The sequence below is a fragment of the Salmo salar genome, chromosome 02, assembly GCF_965601325.2.
Source record: "Salmo salar chromosome 02, fSalSal1, whole genome shotgun sequence".
Lineage (NCBI taxonomy): Eukaryota > Metazoa > Chordata > Actinopteri > Salmoniformes > Salmonidae > Salmo > Salmo salar.
Genome location: NC_138292.1, coordinates 53,464,646 through 53,485,099, shown reverse-complemented (window position 1 = coordinate 53,485,099; position 20,454 = coordinate 53,464,646). Strand labels below are relative to the sequence as shown.

General features: G+C 40.9%; 1 protein-coding gene and 1 long non-coding RNA gene across 2 annotated transcripts; one reads left to right on the top strand and one right to left on the bottom strand.

Annotated features, from left to right (window-relative positions):
* The first annotated feature begins 887 nt into the window (after positions 1-887).
* Positions 888-11,867, top strand: LOC145861721 (uncharacterized). The gene is made up of 4 exons (XR_014381339.1): positions 888-1,096; positions 7,073-7,345; positions 8,095-8,227; positions 8,664-11,867. It is a non-coding gene; the product is annotated as an uncharacterized LOC145861721 (long non-coding RNA).
* A 127-nt stretch (positions 11,868-11,994) lies between these two features.
* Positions 11,995-20,254, bottom strand: LOC106586024 (prokineticin receptor 1). Its single transcript, XM_014172817.3, has 3 exons — positions 19,900-20,254; positions 18,588-19,071; positions 11,995-15,147 (listed from the first exon to the last, which is right to left on the bottom strand). The coding sequence occupies exons 2-3, from the start codon at positions 19,040-19,042 to the stop codon at positions 14,457-14,459; spliced, it is 1,146 nt and encodes a 381-aa protein (XP_014028292.1). The 5' UTR covers positions 19,043-19,071; positions 19,900-20,254; the 3' UTR covers positions 11,995-14,456.
* Between the last annotated feature and the right edge of the window lie 200 nt (positions 20,255-20,454).

The following is a 20,454-nucleotide window of genomic DNA, read 5'->3' as shown; positions in this document are numbered from 1 at the left end:
CTGGGAGTTAAGTGACTAATTAAACTGCAGGGAGAAACTGAAACCAGCGCACACTACAGCCTCTGGGCCCAGTTTTTGAAAAGTGATGTATCTAGATTTTGCCTGTAGATTTTACATGCAGAAAAATAGAATGGGAGTCCCCATTTCAAGTCAGTGATTCGTCCGTTCTATTAATTCTCCTTCTATGCATTTAATCCTATCCAACAGGCTAAGTCCAGATAGACAACTTTTGAAAAACTAAACTGGGCCCTGAGGATCAGAGCTTCCCATCTCTGCTGTTGTCATTGTGATTTGCACCTGGCGTCCCTTTATCAAGGATGGGCAACTCCAGTCCTCGGCAGCCTGAATGGCGCCACGCATTTTCACCAGCCCTAGCTAAAACACCTCAATAAGCTCCATTTATTCTAAACTGGAGACCATGATTATTGGAATCAGCTAGGAGAATCACCAATCAGCCCCCCAAGGACTGGAGTTGCCCATCCCTGCTTTACATGACCAGAGAGGTAGAGGCGAAGCGAGAGGATTTACTCAGCCAAAAATCTGTCTGCGTCAGATGAAACCCATTTTTGTTTTGGAGGTCTATGAGAGATGTCAAATTACATGAGGTTTATTTGATCAAATAGAAGTTTCGTAATGTTTAGGCTGTTACAAATGTACTGCTATAAGTGGATGCACTTGGCATTCCGGCAACTTTGAGAAAAACAACTCAGTTGTGCCTGTTGATTACACGGGTATCTGCCCTCTCATTGGCTAGAATGTTCCCACTTGATCTTGCTGCCTCTCGCCTGCCTTTCATCTGTAAGAAGATATATTTCCATTGTTATAGCAGTCACTCAACTATCTTGTCAATATAATAGATAATCTTTGACAATCTTTGATCCGTTAACCCAGAATCCTCCTCGTTTTAGGAGCTGGAAATTGAGGCAGAGGAACCGCAACCCCATCCATAAGCACCAACCAGGGCACGCCCAAACCGTCCAGGGACGCAGCGCCCTTGTCAAGGGAGGAGGAATCTGAACACAGCGAGCCGGAGCCAACGCCCAGGAAGAGGATGAGGAGGAAGAGTGATGAGGACGATGTGGTCCAGTCTAAAACAGTTGAGTGTATACTAACTATTGTGTGTGTGTGCGCGCGCGAGTACGTATGAACGTACGTTTGGATAAACCTACTCATTCAAGGGATTTTGGAGCCTGGTAGTGTGTTGGGTCATTGTCCTGTTGAAAAAAACAAATGATAGTCCCACTAAGCACAAACCAGATGGGATGGCGTATCGCTGCAGAATGCAGTGGTAGCGATGCTGGTTAAGTGTGTCTTGAATTCTAAATAATTCACTGACAGTGTCACCAGCAAAGCACCATCACACCTCCTCCTCCATGCTTCACGGTGGGAACCACACATGCGGAGATCATCCGTTCACCTACTCTGCGTCTCTCAAAAACACGGCAGTTGGAACCAAAAATCTCACATTTGGACTCAGACCAAAGGACAGATTTTCACCAGTGTTATGTCCATTTCTTGTGTTTCTTGGCTCAAGCAAGTCTCTTCTTCTTATTGGTGTCCTTTAGTAGTGGTTTCTTTGCAGCAATTTGACCATGAAGGCCTGACTCACGCAGTCTCCTCTGAACAGTTGATGTTGTGATGTGTCTGTTACTTGAACTGTTCTTGCCATAATATGGACTTGGCCTTATACCAAATAGGGCTATCTTCTATATACCACTACTACCTTGTCACAACACAACTGATTGGCTCAAACACATTAAGAAGGAAATAAATTCCACAAATTAACTTTTAACAAGGCACACCTGTTAATTGAAATGGATTCCAGGTGACTACCTCATGAAGCTGGTTGAGAGAATGCCAAGAGTGTGCAAAGCTGTTATCAAGGCAAAGGGTGGCTACTTTGACGAATCTAGAATATTAAATATATTTTGAGTTTGTTCAACACTTTTTTGATTACTACATGATTCCGTATGTGTTATTTCATAGTTTTGATATCTTCACTATTATTCTACAATGTATAAAATTGTAAAATTAAAGAAAAACCCTAGAATGAGTAAGTGTGTCCAAACTTTTGACTGGTACTGTATATATTGGGGCGGCAGGTAGCCTAGTGGTTAAAGCGTTGGACTTGTAACCGAACTTTTGAAATTCCTCAAGAAGACATCACTGAATCATCTGAGTGCATTTACAGATGCTGGCGCATGATAAAACTAAATGAGATGCTATGAGAGTATTTCCTGTACCTTGTCAGATCTTCTACTCCATGACCCCCTCCCCAGTTGCCCCATCATAAAGACTTATTGTTCTGTGATGACCTGATAACACAACAAAGCACATGTTGGCAGCTATTCTGCTAAAACAACTATTCATAGGTGTTCTGGTAGTTGGGTTAGATAAGGATCTTTAAAAGGCTTATCGGACTGGGTAGTCATTAACTGAGCATTTTCCTCCGTAATGTACTCGTGCCATGTAGCCCTAAAATGTCAAGGTTACTCAAGAATGGAATGGTAGCTATTTTAGCATGAAGTACCAGAGGGGCTGGTAGCTTTTTTTCATGTGTCATCAACACAGAGGCATTATAACCTTGCAATTTATCATCCATTAATTTTTATGTGACAGTGGCGGTCGGTGCCGTTTTAAGATGAGGGAGGACAAAAAATGTTTTATGAGCATGGCCTTATTTCTATCAGAGCATATTGGATGACTGTCATTCATATTCCATTCACCCAGCTCAATGTAACATTGAAAGGTTTAGGCTACAACGTGATATTAGAGTTTCCCCTATACCCATCATGAGGTTGCAACAACTTACTTAGCTTATGAATGAAAGTTTACAATGTACAGTACCAGTCAAATGTTTGGAAACACCTACTAATTCAAGGGTTTTTCTTTATTTTGACTATTTTTTACATTGTAAAATAATAGTGAAGACCTCAAAACTATGAAATAACACACATGGGATCATGTAGTAACCAAAAGAGTGTTCAACAAATCAAAATGTATTTTATGTTTTAGATTCTTAAAAGTAGCCACCCTTTGCCTTCACAGCTTTGCACACTCTTGGCATTCTCTCAAACAGCTTCATGAGAAATGCTTTTCCAACAGTCTTGAAGGAGTTCCCACATATGCTGGGCACTTGTTGGCTGCTTTTCCTTCTCTGCGGTCCAACTCATCCCAACCATCTCAATTGGGTTGAGGTCTGGTGATTGGGGAGGCCAAGTCATCTGATGCAGCACTCAATCACTCTCCTTTTTGGTCAAATAGCCCTTACATAGCCTGGAGGTGTGTTTTGGGTCATTTTCCTGTTGAAAAATACCAGCAAATACCCCCACACCATCACAGCTCCTCCTCCTTGCTTCATGGTGGGAATCACACATGCGGAGGTCATCTGTTCACCTACTCTGCTTCTCACAAAGACACAGAGGTTGGAACCAAAATCTCAAATTGTGACTTATCAGACCAAAGGACAGATTTCCATCGGTCTAATGTCCATTGCTCATGTTTCTTGGCCCGAGCAAGTCTCTTCTTATTGGTATCCTTTAGTAGTGATTTCTTTGCAGCAATTTGACCATGAAGGCCCGATTCAAGCAGACTCCTCTGAACAGTTGATGTTGAGATGTCTGTTACTTGAACTCTGAAGCATGTATTTGGGCTGCAATTTCTGAGGCTGGTAACTCTAATGAACTTATCCTCTGCAGCAGCGGTAACTCTGGATCTTCCTTTCCTGTGGTGGTCCTCATGAGAGCCAGTTTCATCATAGCGCTTGATGGTTTTTGCGACTGCACTTGAAGAAACTCTCAAAGTTCTTGGAATTTTCCGGATTGACTGACATTCATGTCAATGGACTGTCATTTCTCTTTGCTTATTTGAGTTTGCCATAATATGGACTTGGTATTTTACCAAATAGGGCTATCTTCTGTATACCACCCCTACTTGTCACAACACAATTGATTGGCTCAAACGCATTAAGAAGGAAAGACATACCACAAATTATTTAACAAGGCACACCTGTTAATTGAAATGCATTCCAGGTGACTACCTCATGAAGCTGGTTGAGAGAATGCCAAGAGTGTGCAAAGCTAAACACACACACACACATTAGTATAAACTCAACTGTTTTAGACTGGACCACATTGTGTACACTTAGCAAGCAGTTTAGCAGTTACACTGGTGGGCCGCAGTGGCAATAAATGAATAAAACCAAAAGTATACTTGTAAGAGTTCTTGTGTTGGATAGCGCCTCTCTTTGACTCAACTACTCATCACATTTTATGCACTGCAGAGCTTGCTAGCTGTAGCTTAGGCTTTCAGTACTAGATACATTTTCTGATCCGTTGATTGGGTGGACAACATGTCAGTTCATGTCGAAAGAGCTCTGATAGGTTGGAGGACATCATCCGGAAGTTGTCATAATTACTGTGTAAGTCTATGGAAGGGGGTGAGAACCACAAGCCTCCTAGGTTTTGTATTGGAGTCAATGTACCCAGAGGAGGACGGAAACTAGCTGTCTTCCAGCTACGCTATGGAGCTACCCTACAGAGTGCTGTTGAGGCTTCTGTAGACCTTCATTGCAAAACAGTGTTTTAATACGTTATTTGGTGAAGTGAATATACAGTTGAAGTTGTAAGTTTACATACACTTAGGTTGGAGTCATTAAAACTCATTTTTCAACCACTCCACAAATTTCTTGTTAACAAACTATAGTTTTGGCAAGTCGGTTAGGACATCTACTTTGTGCATGACACAAGTCATTTTTCCAACAATTGTTTACAGACAGATTATTTCACTTATAATTCACTGTATCACAATTCCAGTGGGCCAGAAGTTTACACACACTAAGTTGACTGTGCCTTTAAACAGCTTGGACAATTCCAGAAAATGATGTCATGGCGTTAGAAGCTTCTGATAGGCTAATTGACATAATTTGAGTCAATTGGAGGTGTACCTGTGGATGTATTTCAAGGCCTACCTTCACTCAGTGCCTCTTTGCTTGACATCATAGGAAAATCAAAAGAAATCAGCCAAGACCTCAGAAAATAAATTGTAGACCTCCACAAGTCTGGTTCATCCTTGGGAGCAATTTCCAAACGCCTGAAGGTACCACGTTCATCTGTACAAACACCATGGGACCACGCAGCCGTCACACCGCTCAGGAAGGAGACACGTTCAGTCTTCTAGAGATGAATGTACTTTGAGGCGAATAGTGCAAATCAATCTCAGAACAACAGCAAAGGACCTTGTGAAGATGCTGGAGGAAACGTGTACAAAGTATCTATATCCACAGTAAAACAAGTCCTATATCGACATAACCTGAAAGGCTGCTCGGCAAGGAAGAAACCACTGCTCCAAAACCGGCATAAAAAAGCCAGACTATGGTTTGCAACTGCACATGGGGATAAAGATCGTACTTTTTGGAGAAATGTCCTCTGGTCTGATGAAACAAGAATAGAACTGTTTGGCCATAATGACCATCGTTATGTTTGGAGGAAAAAGGGGGAGGCTTGCAAGCCGAAGAAGCACGGGGTGGCAGCATCATGTTGTGGGAGTGCTTTGCTGCAGGAGGGACTGGTGCACTTCACAAAATAGATGGCATCATGAGGGAGGAAAAATATGTGGATATATTGAAGCAATATCTCAAGACATCAGTCAGGAAGTTAAAGCTTGGTCACAAATGGGTCTTCCAAATGGACAATGACCCCAAGCATACTTCCAAAGTTGTGGCAAAATTGCTTAAGGACAACAAAGTCAAGGTATTGGAGTGGCCATCACAAAGCCCTGACCTCAATCCTATAGAACATTTGTGGGCAGAACTGAAAAAGCGTGTGTGAGCGAGGAGGCCTACAAACCTGACTCGGTTACACCAGCTCAGTCAGGAGGAATGGGCCAAAATTCACCCAACTTATTGTGGGAAGCTTGTGGAAGGCTACTGTTAATGGAATTTTTATATCTTAATGATAATAATTAGCAATCAATAAGCCTTGACTAATCCCCAGGGTTTGTAAGACACTGGCTTTAGAATAATTAGGAAAGGACTCAGCTTTCTGCAAAAGGTTTGTACAAGGTTAATTCAGAGAACGTTCTGAGGTCCAAATAACAAAACATCATTATATACCAGGCTCCTCATTTACGCACACTCCTCCACACAAACCATAGTTAACCTACGCACATACATACACACAAATGTTAGATGTATGTTTCACTCCCCGGATTTCTCACAACCGTTAATCACTATCCAGCGCTGCCCGTTCCTTTCCCCCGAGATTAGAGAAACCTTGGAGATACCTCCCGGTTTTCTCCAAAGTCTCCCAAGTTTCTAGGTCGGGTAAAACAGAGGTCTACTGTTCTCTTCTATCCAGCTACTAAAACACCCCTGCTTAAAACACACACACACACACACACACACACACACACACACACACACACACACACACACACACACACACATTTTGTCCCGGCCTTCTACTAGACCTTATGGGACTAACCTTTCAGTACATTAATTATTCATTATCCATGCTACATAACTACTAATTAATAATGGGTTATTGATTCATTTACCTTTTTATTAGATAATTCTCTTATCAGTTACCCAAAATGTTTGACCCAAGTTAAACTATTTTAAAGGCATTGCTACCAAATACAAATTGAGTGTATGTAAACTTCTGACCCACTGGGAATGTGATGAAAGAAATAAAAACTGAAATAAATAATTCTCTCTACTATTATTCTGACATTTCACATTCTTAAAATAAAGTGGTGATACTAACTGACCTAAGACAGGGAATTTTTTACTAGGAATAAATGTCAGGAATTGTGGAAAACTGAGTTTAAATGCATTTGGCTGTAAACTTCCGACTTCAACTGTATTTAGTGTATATATATAATTTTTTTTATTTTTAATTATAAATGGAAATAGTTAAACATTTTAAAAAGTTTTCAGAAATTTACTGAGGAGAATGGTCCTCCCCTTCCTCCTCTGAGGAGCCTCCACTGTTGTGTAGTGTTGTCTGTAATGTGCAGTATTGTGTGTTGTTGGGTAATGTACAGTTACAGTATATGGTATATCACTCCTCAGGCATTTAAAGCCAGACAGGAGGTGAAGCCTAGTGAAGTAGAGAGCGAGGAGTCGGACCACTCTGACATGGAGGAGGAGAATGATGAAGAGGAGAAGCTTCCGCAATGAAAGGCAGCAGCACTTCTACGAGCAGAGCGGAGGTCAGCGAGTCCGAGGACAGAGGGAGACAGCCTCAGAAAGGTCAGAAGGTCGACAAGGGGCCTCGGGTCAAGTGAAGTTTCAGTCCAAAGCTTGGCTCAGGACGACCTGCCCCTTTGGAAAGGACTGTTACAGGTAAATCCCTACATAACATTGTCTGAACAACAACTGTTAGAAATGCACTTCTGAGAACATGAATTTAGGCCGGCAAAATGTTCCAACAAATAATTTTATTCAAAAACTTTCCATATTATATGGATATTTTTATTTTATGTTGCTCCGGGTACTAAAGATGAGAAGTGCACTTTAGCTATTATGCATGTTAATAAACAAACGTATTCTATTAAAATTGGTTCCATGGCAGCTTTTCCTGATATCAAAGAACTGAACATGTACAATATGTTTTTCCCCCCAGATAGTTTATCTCATTTAAGGTTTTGTTTGTTTTCAAACCGCTGATATTTAACGAACAGCTACGTGAAGCCTGGGATAAGCGACGGTATTCTCCAAGACGAGATGTGTGTTCCAAATGGCACCATATTCCTATTATAGTGCACTCCTTTTGACCAGGGCCGACTATGGCTCTGGTCAAAAGTAGTGCATTGCATGTGTATATATAGGGAGTAGTGTGCCATTTGGGACGTACACAAGGATTAGCCTAGATAGCGACTCAGGGTCCAAAACTAAATGGCAGAGAGCAGGTTCAAATTTTGATTCTCTTTGAGGAAAATGAAATGAGCAAAGAGAATGTGCTAGCTCAAAAGCTAAATGCTCTTCAAAGAATACTAATCAATACGGGATTGACCATAACTTTCAGTGAGTTTCAATGTTTTAATAGTGAGCTTTCGATGATTTTCTTCTCAAAATTGTTATTTCTATCAAAGGAAAAAACCCAGTCCACTTCCAAGAATGCAGTCACCCCGGCGACAGCGACTACGAGGACGATTCCGCGAAAGACGAAAAGGCAGAGGAGGACGCGGACCAACCTGAGTGTCCGTATGGCACAGACTGCTACAGGTAGGATGCACACCACAATGTAGTCAGCATTACAGGATATAAGAGACTGGTAATCGTGTCTCAAGACCATTATTGTTAGTAATGGCAAACATCAGGAAAAAAGTAGCCTAATAGCTCCTACAATTTCAACAGGAAAAGAGAATATAACCTGTTATTATAGCCAGTTCTCCCTTGTAAGAGGTATTATGACCTCAATGGAACTTTCTGGATACAGGAAGGTTAAATAAAATAATTAAGGCAGTAATCAGGACTCAAATGACAGGAGAGTGTCTGAGTGGACTCAATTTGTTGGCCTCCATTTTAACCTTGAGCAGTTGACATCAGCGACCAAAGTGCTTGAGCAACAGGAGAGGCTGACATTTTAGCCTCATTGGCATTTGACAATACTAGTAGTCCTTGGTAGTAAATCAAACAATTTTCCATGTTTTCTTTCCAGGAAAAACCCTCTTCACTGGAAGGAATACAAACACACACACCAAGTGGTATGTTAATTTATACCTGAGAGAGAAAGACATGCTAACCTCTCACCGCCCCTCAAATGTTTCTTAGGTTCCATTTTTGGTTCCTCTTCAATGCAGAATATAATCAGCCGTTCATCCATTGAATCCAACTGGTATGCAGAGCAAAGATATAAGAGAAACCTTTGATCTCAAGCAATGCTATAAAGACATTTATTGTGCAGATGCCCAACAATCTTATCTGGGCTATTGAATTCAGTTTGTTTTTATCTTTCCAGATTTAGTCAGACAGCGATATGTATGCATATCCATCCACTGTAGCACTAGTGAATACACTGTACAAACCTATAATCCACATTCCCCCTCCAGAGTTTAAAGAAGCAGAAACGATTAAACCAATTGCCCTCCGTTTCTCTGATGTGACGTCAGCAGGATCTATAAACTCATTCGGAAACATTGACTTTCTGTAAGGGAGGTGTGTAACTCAATTTGTATTGCCTCTCAGCTTACAGACTCATAGTGATATTGAACATAGCTGCCATTACTAGAAACCTGGAGTAGGATGAAGTTGCCCCTAGACACTGATCTTGTGTCAGTTTAGCATTTTCCCCACTAATGGTTAAGGTAAGGATTGGGGAAGGGGATGCTAATCGTAGATCACGTGTGGGCAAGCTTTTTGTCTCGAGGGCCACATCAGGATTTAGAAATTCATTGGAGGGCCGCACAGATGTTGTTTTTTTAAACAATTTGTTTGTCAAAATCCGTTTCATTATAATTTATATTTATAATGCCCCCCCACCACCACCATCAAACCTCCTGTGGGCCATAGTTTTCCCACCCCTGTTCTAGATCATTACTAAGGGAAACTTCATCCCGGAGCGTAGGTCACAGGTTGGGTAAGCTACTTTCTAAATGTAATCCATTAGTTACTAGTTACCTGACGAGTTACTTTTGGATTACTTTCCCCTTAAAAGGCATTAGAAGAAGACTTGTGGTCGGACTCGCTCAGGTGGAACAAACTTAAACTCGCCCCTTTTTTTCAATGCTGAATTGAATGATACCTATTTGAATCCTGTTATGAGTGAATGTAATAAAATGCTGGGCTGTTTTTGTGGAACGTAGCATGTAGTATTGATAAAGACACAACCAATGTCTTGTGCTAGCGTCAATGGAATGAAACAGCACGTTAATAATACTATAAATGGCCATTAATAATTCTATACAATCCCTTCTGCAACGAAAAAGCCGGTATCATACAACAACGATGATGATGAGTTTGGGGACGATGACAGCTTCATCAATGATGAGAGCAAGGACATAAGTGAAGACTCTGACTATGAGCCACCTGACTCAGACGACAGTGGCAAGGAGGACCTCAAAAGACTCAAAGAAGCCAAGGCCTTCACAAATCTGAAATGAACTATTGGCCTGAACTTGACTAATCTCCCCTTGCCTGTTTTAAACTAAGCATGCTATTTAAGCAGGGTTGAAGTGCATTTGGGTATACCTTTTTTCCTCTTCAAACACACTTGGAATTCAGCAGGTCTAGAATCTCAAATAATATTAGTCTCCCTGTGCTGGGAAAATAGTCGCAATTTACCCCATCAGTTGCGAAGAATCAATAATGGGATTCTTGACTGATTTTAAATTGTTTGTGTATGATGATGTCATATTGCTGACTTTACCTTTTTTAAAGTAGTTTAATTTATGTGTAATACTTTCTTGGATAGTAATTCATCACTAGCATTTTTGAGGTGTAGGTATTCTTGATTATTGGTTTGTTTGATTAGTATGGACAAGCAGCTAAAAAAATTATCGGTGCCTTCAGAAAGTTTTCACACCCCTTGATTTTTTTCAATTTTTTTTGTTATAAAGTGCAATTAAATTGTCATTTTTTTGGTCAACTATCTACACAAAATGTTTTGTAATTTCAAAGAAAAATGCCAGGTGTCCTATTTATTAAGGAAAGTAATCATTAAATGTTAAACACCTTTGGGTGTGAATTGTTTTGGGTAAGAGCTTTGCACACCAGTATTGTGCAATATTTGCCCATGATTCTTTAAAAAATTATTCAAGCTCTGTCAAGTTGGTTGTTGATCATTGTTTGTTGGAAAGCAGACTGAACCAGGTTTTCCTCTAGGATTTTGCCTGTGCTTAGCTCTGTTCTCTTTAATTTTTATCCTGAAAAGCTCCCTAGTCCTTGTAGACGATAAGCATATCCAAAATGTGATGCAGCCACCACCATGCTTGAAAATACAAGGAGTGGTACTCTGTGATGTGTTGAATTTGCCCCAAACATAACAATTTGTATTCAGGACAAAAGTTTTTTTTCTTTACCACATTATTCACAGTATTACTTTAATGTCTTTTTGCAAACAGGATGCATGTTTTGTATTCCATACAGGCTTCCTCGTCATTTAGGTTAGTATTATCAAGTAACTACACTGTCTTAATGGCCTCATGGTGAAATCCCTGAGTGGTTTCCTTCCTCTCCAGCAACTGACTTAGGAAAGACGCATGTGTCTCCCTAGTGACTGGGGTATATTGATACATCATCCAAAACCTAATGAATAACTTCACCATGCTCAATATTCAACATCTGCTTTTTTTTATTTTTACTCATTTACCAATCAGTGACCTTCTTTGCGAGGAATTGAGAAACCTCCCTGGTCTTTGTGGTTGAATCTGTGCTTGAATTTCACAACTGAGGTACGTTACAGATGATTACATATGTGAGACGGGCTAGTCATTCAAAAATCACGTTAACCGCTATTATTGCAGACAGTGAGTCCATACAGTTTATGTGATTTGCTAAGCAAATATTTCCTCCTGAACTTATTTACGCTTGCTATCACAAAGCGGTTGAATACTTATTGACTCAAGCCATTCCAGCCATTTTTGTTTTCATTTGTAAAACATTCTTAAAAACCCACTTTGACATTATGGGGTATTGTGTGTAGATCAGTGACACAAAATGTAGTTCTTTAATCCATTTTTAAATTCAGGCTGTAACACAACAAAATGTGGAGGAAGTCCAAGGGATGTGAATACTTTCTGAAGGCATTATAAATAATGTATCATACCAGTAGTTATGTGTTTAATTTACAGTAGTTTGTCATGATTTGTATGCTCAATGCCAGTATCATGTTTTTCTACATTAAATATGCTTTTATAGAACAATATTCATTGTCTGTCTCAATGTAGAAAGATTTGTAAAAATACACAAGATGGGAATGCAGTTGTACATGAGTTTGAACATCTTTGTTGTATGCTGACCGATGATCCCTCACTTGGTCACTGTAAAGCGTTCTTAACCTGACACATTCACTTCCTTATTCATGGTTCCAATTACATGATCACCTCTGGGCTCATGAGAACCCAGAATGTAATCGTGTTTAATTATACATGGGGTTTCTTTTGAGAGCAAATTTATTTATTTTCTCGTCCAGTTTGACCACTCATTTTGTGATCCAATTCACATGCATTCATAAACAAAACAGCCTGACGGCCTCGTGTTTTTCATCCGGGTAGCGGTTTTAATAACATCTCCCTCACAATTCACCCTCTTTTGTGGACAGTGTAACAAAAACAGGTCAACACAGCTCCATACATTGTAAAAAATATATTCTTAAATGTTCAGAAGGTGAAAATACTGAAATTATCCTTCATGGCATGTTCTCTTTTCACATTTTCTGGAACCTGCTGGAAAAACATACACAATGTGGAGGCAGGCTGTTGGATTTCTATGACTAATTTGAGCCTAGAAGTGGTAAGGGTTCTGACTTGAATTACTGCGAATGCCAAGCGCATGTCTCAAACAAGTACAAGCTAACTGGAGAAGACCCTCCTGTTGGTCTCGTAGCATAACAAGCAAGGCAACAACAAAAAATAATTATGCTATTACAAATGTAAGAGCCCCCATGTATGGCGCTATCATATGAAAACGTTAACAGCAATTTTGTAAAAGAGAAAGAAAAACTTGTAGGTAACAAAAGTGACATGCTTTCCGTAATTGATTTACTCCTAAAATATCGTTTTGATTAAACCTAATGGTTTATAGTTATCGTCATCCTTGAGATCCCAAAAGGTAGCAGCGAGAACTCAAAAGTTGCCTAAGGAATTTCAACGCCAATATGAACCTGGTGGTTTGAAGACTTCAAATCACCTTTTTATTTCGCCCTCTACTTGAACAGATTATCATTAGGGAATTTCTTTCTGCCATTTATTTGACATTACAGATTAAAACTGAGGTGAACTTAATTGATAGCGAGAGAAGCAGCGACGACATCACCAAATATCCTCCCATGCTTTTGAAGCTGATCTGGGACCAGCACCAACTTGGAGTGGTTATTTCCCCCCCAATCTCACTCCTATCACATGCTAGGCTTTACAGTGTGACCCCTCCGATAGCCATTGTCATATCAAATTGTATTTGTCACATACGCCGAATACAACGAGTGTAGACTTTACAGTGAAATGTTTACTTGGTATTATGCCAATTTGGTAGCTGGCTTGGTAGACTGATACTTTAATTATGGGATTGTGTTATTTATTAATGGTGCTCCACTACACTGTATTCTCCACTTGGTCTTATGATTACCTGCACTAAGAGCACTGTCGTGTAGGTGCTGGTGGGGAATGGCATGTTAGAAAATGTCAAAGTAAAGTAATGTGTCTGGATTTGTGAATGGAATGTTACTCTCAAAACACATGATTGAATATGTATGGTAAATAAAGTGTCAAACAAGAAACCATCTCTTAATTAATTTATCCATCTTGATTAATTTATCCATCCTGATCTATCCTAACTCTTAATTGTCTAGCTAGCCCCATAGCACAATAGATTTCTTTGATTCGATAAATCTGCTAGTTTCGGTTGGATTATATTTATATTAAAAGAAGAATAGAGAGCACTCTTCTTATTATTTAAAAACGATGTTGTATATTTCATATACAAATGTGTATTATAAAACACTACAAACTGATCAATTATTTATTGTAAGACATAGAGACTTGAAATAACCTGTTTGTTTAGTAACCTCCAGGATTACATCAAATCAATCCTCTATGAATAAATACAGGCAAAATCCTTTCAAAGTCTAATGCCCTCCTCGTGAGTAATTCCACATTGTGAAGAAGTTCTAATTCCATTAAACTTTCAAGTTTTTTCAAAATGGCCTCCATGGTATAGTAGCAGTGACAATGTGAGGCATTGTGCCAGTATGAACTAAGTTATGAACTTGGCAGGACATTGTCACTCTGTGTTAGGGCTGCACAATTAATACAATTCACATCAAAATTCTTCCCACATACAAAGCCCTGCCCCCTGTCACTCGGAACAGTGCAGTTCTTCCTCCTCGCTGTTAGATTCACTCTAAGGTTGCATGCTGTTCTGTTAGGTCAAATGCACGCAAAGCATTGTTCCAAACAAGAACAATGCTGCTTTCCACTTTGCTTCTTAATATAAATAATTTTATTTGATTTATATAATTCACCAAGTGTTTTGATCTACTGTATATCGCAAGTCAAATTGCAATCGCAATATTTGGTCAGAAAAATCCCTGTTAAGATTTTTTGCCTTGATCATGCAGCCCTACTCTGTGTCAGCAGTCTGGACCTCTTGTCCATCGCCAAACCGTTCCCTTGACTCAATCTTATATCTCACCCTTTTGGATCTTAAAAAGCGGGAGAAGTGTGCAACATCCCAGAATCCACTTGGTCTACTGCTGGTTCTACCTTTCGATAGAGATGATCATCTCAGGATCAGGCCTTTATCTCAGGCGTGTGCGCTCAACATCCTCTGTCACACGTAAAGACGAGGTGTGCTCATCCACCGTCTTTCCCGCTGCACATTTGACAGACTTCCAGCGCAGCCTGGTCACTGTCTGCATGCACTTGGCGTTGTTGCGGACGCTCACGAAGCACAGCGTGTTGATGACCCCGTTGCTCATGGCGACGCACTCGATAATGTAGAAGGCCACCAGGGAGTTCCTGTCCCTGGAGATCAGGGTGGGGTGGAAGTCCCGTACCAGTGTGAAGCCGTAGTACGGTGCCCAGCAGAGCACGTAGGCAGCCAGCACCAGAATCAGCACCACCACCATCCTCCGCCGTCTGTGCAGCCGCTTCCGGATCTGCTCTGTCTGGAAGCCAGGCACGCTCTTGAACCACAGCTCCCGCAAGATCCTGGCGTAGCACACGGCCATGATGGCCACGGGCCCGGCGAACTCCAGGGCGAAGATGAAGAGGAAGTAGGAGCGGTAGTAGAGCTGGTGGTCCACAGGCCAGATCTGGGCGCAGAAGGTCTTGTGGCTCTGACTGGAGATGCGTGGGTATGTGGTCTCGGAAGCAAAGTAGGCAGAGGGGATGGAGATGACTAGGGGTACGATCCACACGCCCAGGATCAGGCTGTAGGCCGTCTGGTACTTCATGCGAGGCTTCATAGGGTGGACAATGGCCATGTACCTGGGAACACAAGGAAAAGACAGACAATGCAAAGAAACCAGTTGGAGGGTTTGAGTTATGAGTGTCAAGGTGTTTTATGTCAAGCTTTATATGCCAGGGAGTTGGAAAGACCAAGGGATCTCTCTGAGGTTATTGAATGTTCTTGGAAGTTCTTGGACGATCTTGGAAAATCTGTCACAATGTGGAAGAACTTAATTGTTGGGACTGTTAACTAGGGTAAATTATTCATATCCAGAACCTGAAGTTATACTATGGAGCTTACCGTCTCTTGGCTTCCTAGCAAACTCTGCACATGGCAATAATGGGGAATTTGGAAATGCTTTAGCATCTTGGGATGACGGGAGATTAGCCATCTTGATAAATAGCTATTTTTACATAGTTGGGCATGTCAGCAATGATTTATGGGAGCACGTAGCCTTGTCCAAGTAACTTCCTCCCATATGATCCTAAAAGGGCAGTGTGATAGGACTAACTAAAAGCAGGTGATGGATTTTCGGTGGGCAACCCATTGGTGTTGCTCAATTGCTCTTACTTCACTGGGAATGTTATGTTACCACAGAACATGGCTATCTGTCATTGTTATAAAACAAATACTTTGCTATATCATATCTTAGTTACCCTGGATAAAGATGTATATTCCTATTCGTGCATTAAATGTGCTTTCTGTGATGACAGTAAGGTGATTTTCTTATCTAGGTTAAGTTTGTGGAACCTTCTTTTGGTCATGATTAATCTGACTTCATTATTTTGGAGGGAACTTAACAGCATGATGGCACTTGCAAAACTTCATTTCGACTGGCTTTTGGTCTAGTTTGGAGTGAAATGAAAATAAGTAAATTGATGTGATGAAAGCAGATTAACTGTCACACTCATGTTCAAAGGTTTTCAGCCTATGTTTGCTTGCATGTATCGTGAGCAGTAACAGGACCCAGAACAGCTTCTTCCCCCAAGCCAGAAGACTGCTAAATAGTTAAATAGTTAACCAAATAGCTAGCAGGCCTATCTGCATTGACCTTTTTTTGCACTAACCTTTTTGACTCATCACATACGCTGATGCTACCATTTTATTATCTGTCACTTTATTCCTAGTTATATGTACATGTACATAAGGAAAGGATTCAGACCCCTTACCTTTTTCCACATGTTATTCTAAAATTTATTAAATCAATTGTTTCCCTCATCAATCTACATACAATACCCCATAATGACAAAGCGAGAACAAGTTTTTAGAAATGTTTGCTAATTTATTAAAGCTAAAAAACAGAAATAACCTATTTACATAAGTATTCAGACCCTTTGCTATGAGACTTGAAATTGAGCTCAGGTGCATCCTGTTTCCATTGATCATCCTTGAGATGTTTCTAGAACTTGATTGGAGTCCACCTGTGGTAAATTCAAATTTGGAAAGGCACACGCATGTCATGATTTGGAAAGGCACACACATGTCTATATACAGTAAGGTCCCACAGTTGACAGTGCATGTCAGAGCAAAAACCAAGCCATGATGTCTGAGACAGGATTGTGTCGAGGCACAGATCTAGGGAAGGGTACCAAAAAATGTCTGCAGCATTGAAGGTCCTCAAGAACACAGTGGCCTCCATCTTCTTCAATGGAAGAAGTTTGGAACCACCAAGACTCTTTCTAGAGCTGGCTGCCTGGTCAAGCTGAGCAATCAGGGAGAAGGGCCTTGGTCAGGGAAGTGACCAAGAGCCCGATGGTCACTCTGACAGAGCTCCAGAGTTCCTCTGTGGAGTTAGGAGAACCTTCCAGAAGGACAACCATCTCTGCAGCAATCCACCAATCAAGCCTAAAGACTCAGACAATGAGAAACACAATTCTCTGGTCTGATGAAACCAAGATTTAACTCCTTGGCCTAAATGCCAAGTGTCACATCTGGAGGAAACCTCGCACCATCCCTATGGTGAAGCATGGTGGTGGCAGCATCATGCTGTGGGGATGTTTTTTAGCAGCAGGGACTGGGAGACTAGTCATGATCGAGGGGAAGAGGAACGGAGCAAAGTACAGAGAGATCCTTGATGGAAACCTGCTCCAGAGTACTCAGGAACTCAGACTGGTGTGAAGGTTCAACTTCCAACAGGACAACGACCCTAAGCACACAGCCAAGACAATGCAGGAGTGGCTTCGGGACAAGTCTTTGAATGTCCTTGAGTGGCCCAGCCAGAGCCTGGACTTGAACCCGATCGAACATCTCTGGAGAGACCTGAAAATAGCTATGCAGCGACGCTCCCCATCCAACATGACAGAGCTTGAGAGGATCTGCAGAAAATAATGGGAGAAACTCCCCAAATACAGGTGTGCCAAGCTTGTAGCGTCATACCCAAAAGGACTCGAGGCTGTAATCACTGCCAAAGGTGCTTCAACAAGGTACTGAGTAAAGGGTCTGAATACTCATGTAAATGTGATATTTCATAAATGTTTTATACGTTTGCAAAAATGTCACAAAAACCTGTTTGCGCTTTTTCATTATGGGGTATTGTGTGTAGATTGATGAGGGAAAACATTTTTTAATCCATTTTAGAATAAGGCTGTAACATAACAAAATGTGGAAAAAGTCAAGGGGTCTAAATACTTCCCAAATGCACTTTATCTACATCAATTACCTCGTACCCCTGCACATCGACTCGGTACTGGTACCCATATAGCCAAGCTATCGTTACTCTTGTATATTATTGCTTTTATTATTACATGTTTTACTTTTCTATTATTCCTCTGTTTTCCATCTCTCTGCATTGCTTGGAAGTGCCCATAAGTAAGGGAAAGGGGGATACCTAGTCAGTAGTACAACTGAATGCCTTCGACAAAGCATGTGACATACAAGGTTTGATTTGATGTTGCATGCATGTATTTTTACGTAAACAGTTTACAACCACCTAAAAAATAGGACTCTCATTGCCATGCACACATCACGCATACACACATAGAGAGGCTCATGAGGGAGCACAAACATGGCAAATATCATCCTGTCACACCCACGGTTGAAGATGAGCACCGCTGCACACATCAGTGTTGACCTGAGGATATGAGAGCACTGAACATGTGTGTGGGTTGACTTTGTAACTATTCAGGGTTACAACATAGGATATGTTGTTATTATTAATAATAATAATAATTGATTGCATTTACATATTTCCATATGCTCAAAGTGCATATATACTGTCTTATTACATGTTGCTAGGAAAGTAGGTAAAATATGTGCGTCACCTGAGATGTTTATAGCTGTACATTATAGGTTTTATGAGAAATATAAAAAGCTCACAACGAGGAGATATGGACTTGAAATTGACAGCAACAAAAAATCAGATGAAGATTTAGTTGACAGAATGGTATTGGTGGGATTAATTTTCTGTTGTGTGAATATGGATAAACTGTTTGCTATGTTCTGTGTCGGAGAGGGATGAACCTGCAACCGCCTCACCCACCTGTCCACTGCGATTGCCAGCAGCGCGTTGGTGGACACATACAGGGACACCGTGCGTAAATAGTTGATTGAGGCGCACAGGACAAGCCCATGGTCCCATGACAGCTGCTTCACCACATAGTAATCCAACAGAAACGGACAGCACACTACAGCCACCAGAATATCCGACACGGCCAAGTTAGCAATGAGGAGATTGGTGAGGTTACGGAGTTTTTTGTAGCGCGCCAGAGAGGCAATGAACAGACAGTTGCCAATGCCACAGACTAATATGATACAGACCAGGACCATGGCTATGACAATGGTGGCCACAAAAAACGCACAGCCCTGCGTTGTATCGGGTATCTCCTCCCGTGGAACTCCATAGTCCAGTTCGTAGCTGGCACTGAAAGAGTCAGGACAATTCTCCGGCAGGTCTTGCGTCATGGAGAAGCTGCTGTTATTGTGACATTCACCCATGTTGGATTAACATATTCAACCAAGGTTAACTGCAAGGCAAATCACAACGATGTTATTTTGGTTTAATAAAAACAAATGTGAAATTCAATTGGTTTGCATTCTAGCCTGCCTACATAAGGGGAAAATGTCAGTAAAATTACGATTCAATCATAAACACCAACTAAACCTTTAGGGTAATTTATGTTTCCCCAGGAGATATGCCCTATATGCTAAAATTATAACTACATCCATAATTTACACATAATGACATTTTCTAACTTTGCAGTAAAAAAGTAGGAAGAAAATGATGCCTTGGTTTGGATTTTAATACCGCTTCCATTCACTGCCCCCCTTTGAATGTGTGTAGAAAGTTTAGCCTAGAGATCTTACAATGACATAGTGGCACAACATTTTAGGTGGCACAGTATTTTAACATCAGTGATATAATAAATCCGTTGCAAGGGAGAACATGATGATGTGCAACATAACATTTCTCAGATGTTGAGGAAAGCAAATTTGGATGGACTGACATTTTAAAGACCACACAATCGTTTGTTCCTTAATTTGCTTGAGTTTTAAACCACGAGGTAGGCCGATGCTGTGCTCCTTGTGTCAGACGGAATCAAAATGTTTTAGAGTGATCCCAATTCCAAGGTATCTAAATTAGGTTACCAGTTGCTTTTCCATATTTATTTCACCATAATCGATCTGAATACGGAAAAAAGTATTTGCAGACTAAATTACTTAAAATACGTTTTGTTATTTACATAAAGTAGCCTATTTGATCCGTTCAAATTATATGTTCAAACTTTGAGCGTCAACAAAACTGTGAAAGTGCTAAAATAGTTGAGACAGGAGAAATATTCTATCAGACTTACCAAAACTCCAGCTAGAAGTGACTTTTCTTTTCATATTAAAGCACCGCGTATTCTATGGAAAAATACAATTGAGGCAGCGCAGATGCGCTCTTTCCATTCCTACAAGGAGAATGGTCTCAAACTGGAATCGGCGGTTGGGTATCATCTCCGTTGTTGTCGATTGTAACCCTCCTTGCCCCCTCTAGTGGCAATGACATGCTATTCAGTCAGTGCGCGCACCAGTGTCAACTCCACTCTCCAACCACCGTGCACTGAGTGTACAAAACATTAGCAACACCGTCCAATTATTGGGTTGCACCCCTAGACGTTTTCACTTCACAATAACAGCACTTACAGTTGACCGGGGCAGGTCTAGCAGAGCAGAAATTTGACCAACAGACTTGTTGGAAAGGTGCCATCCTATGACGGTGCCACGTTGAAAGTCATCGAGTTCTTCAGTATGGTTTATTCTACTGCCAATGTTCGTTTATAAAGATTGCATGGCTGTATGCCCGATTTTATACGCCTTTCAATAAACGGGTGTGGCAGAAATAGCCGGATCCACTCATTTCAATG

Excerpts from the sequence above, each read along its gene's own strand:
- LOC106586024 (XM_014172817.3), bottom strand. The coding sequence starts at position 19,042 with ATGGGTGAATGTCACAATAACAGCAGCTTCTCCATGACGCAAGACCTG. Across the intron at positions 15,148-18,587 it reads CTGGCAATCGCAGTGGACAG|GTACATGGCCATTGTCCACC; the intron begins GTGGGTGAGGCG and ends TTGTGTTCCCAG.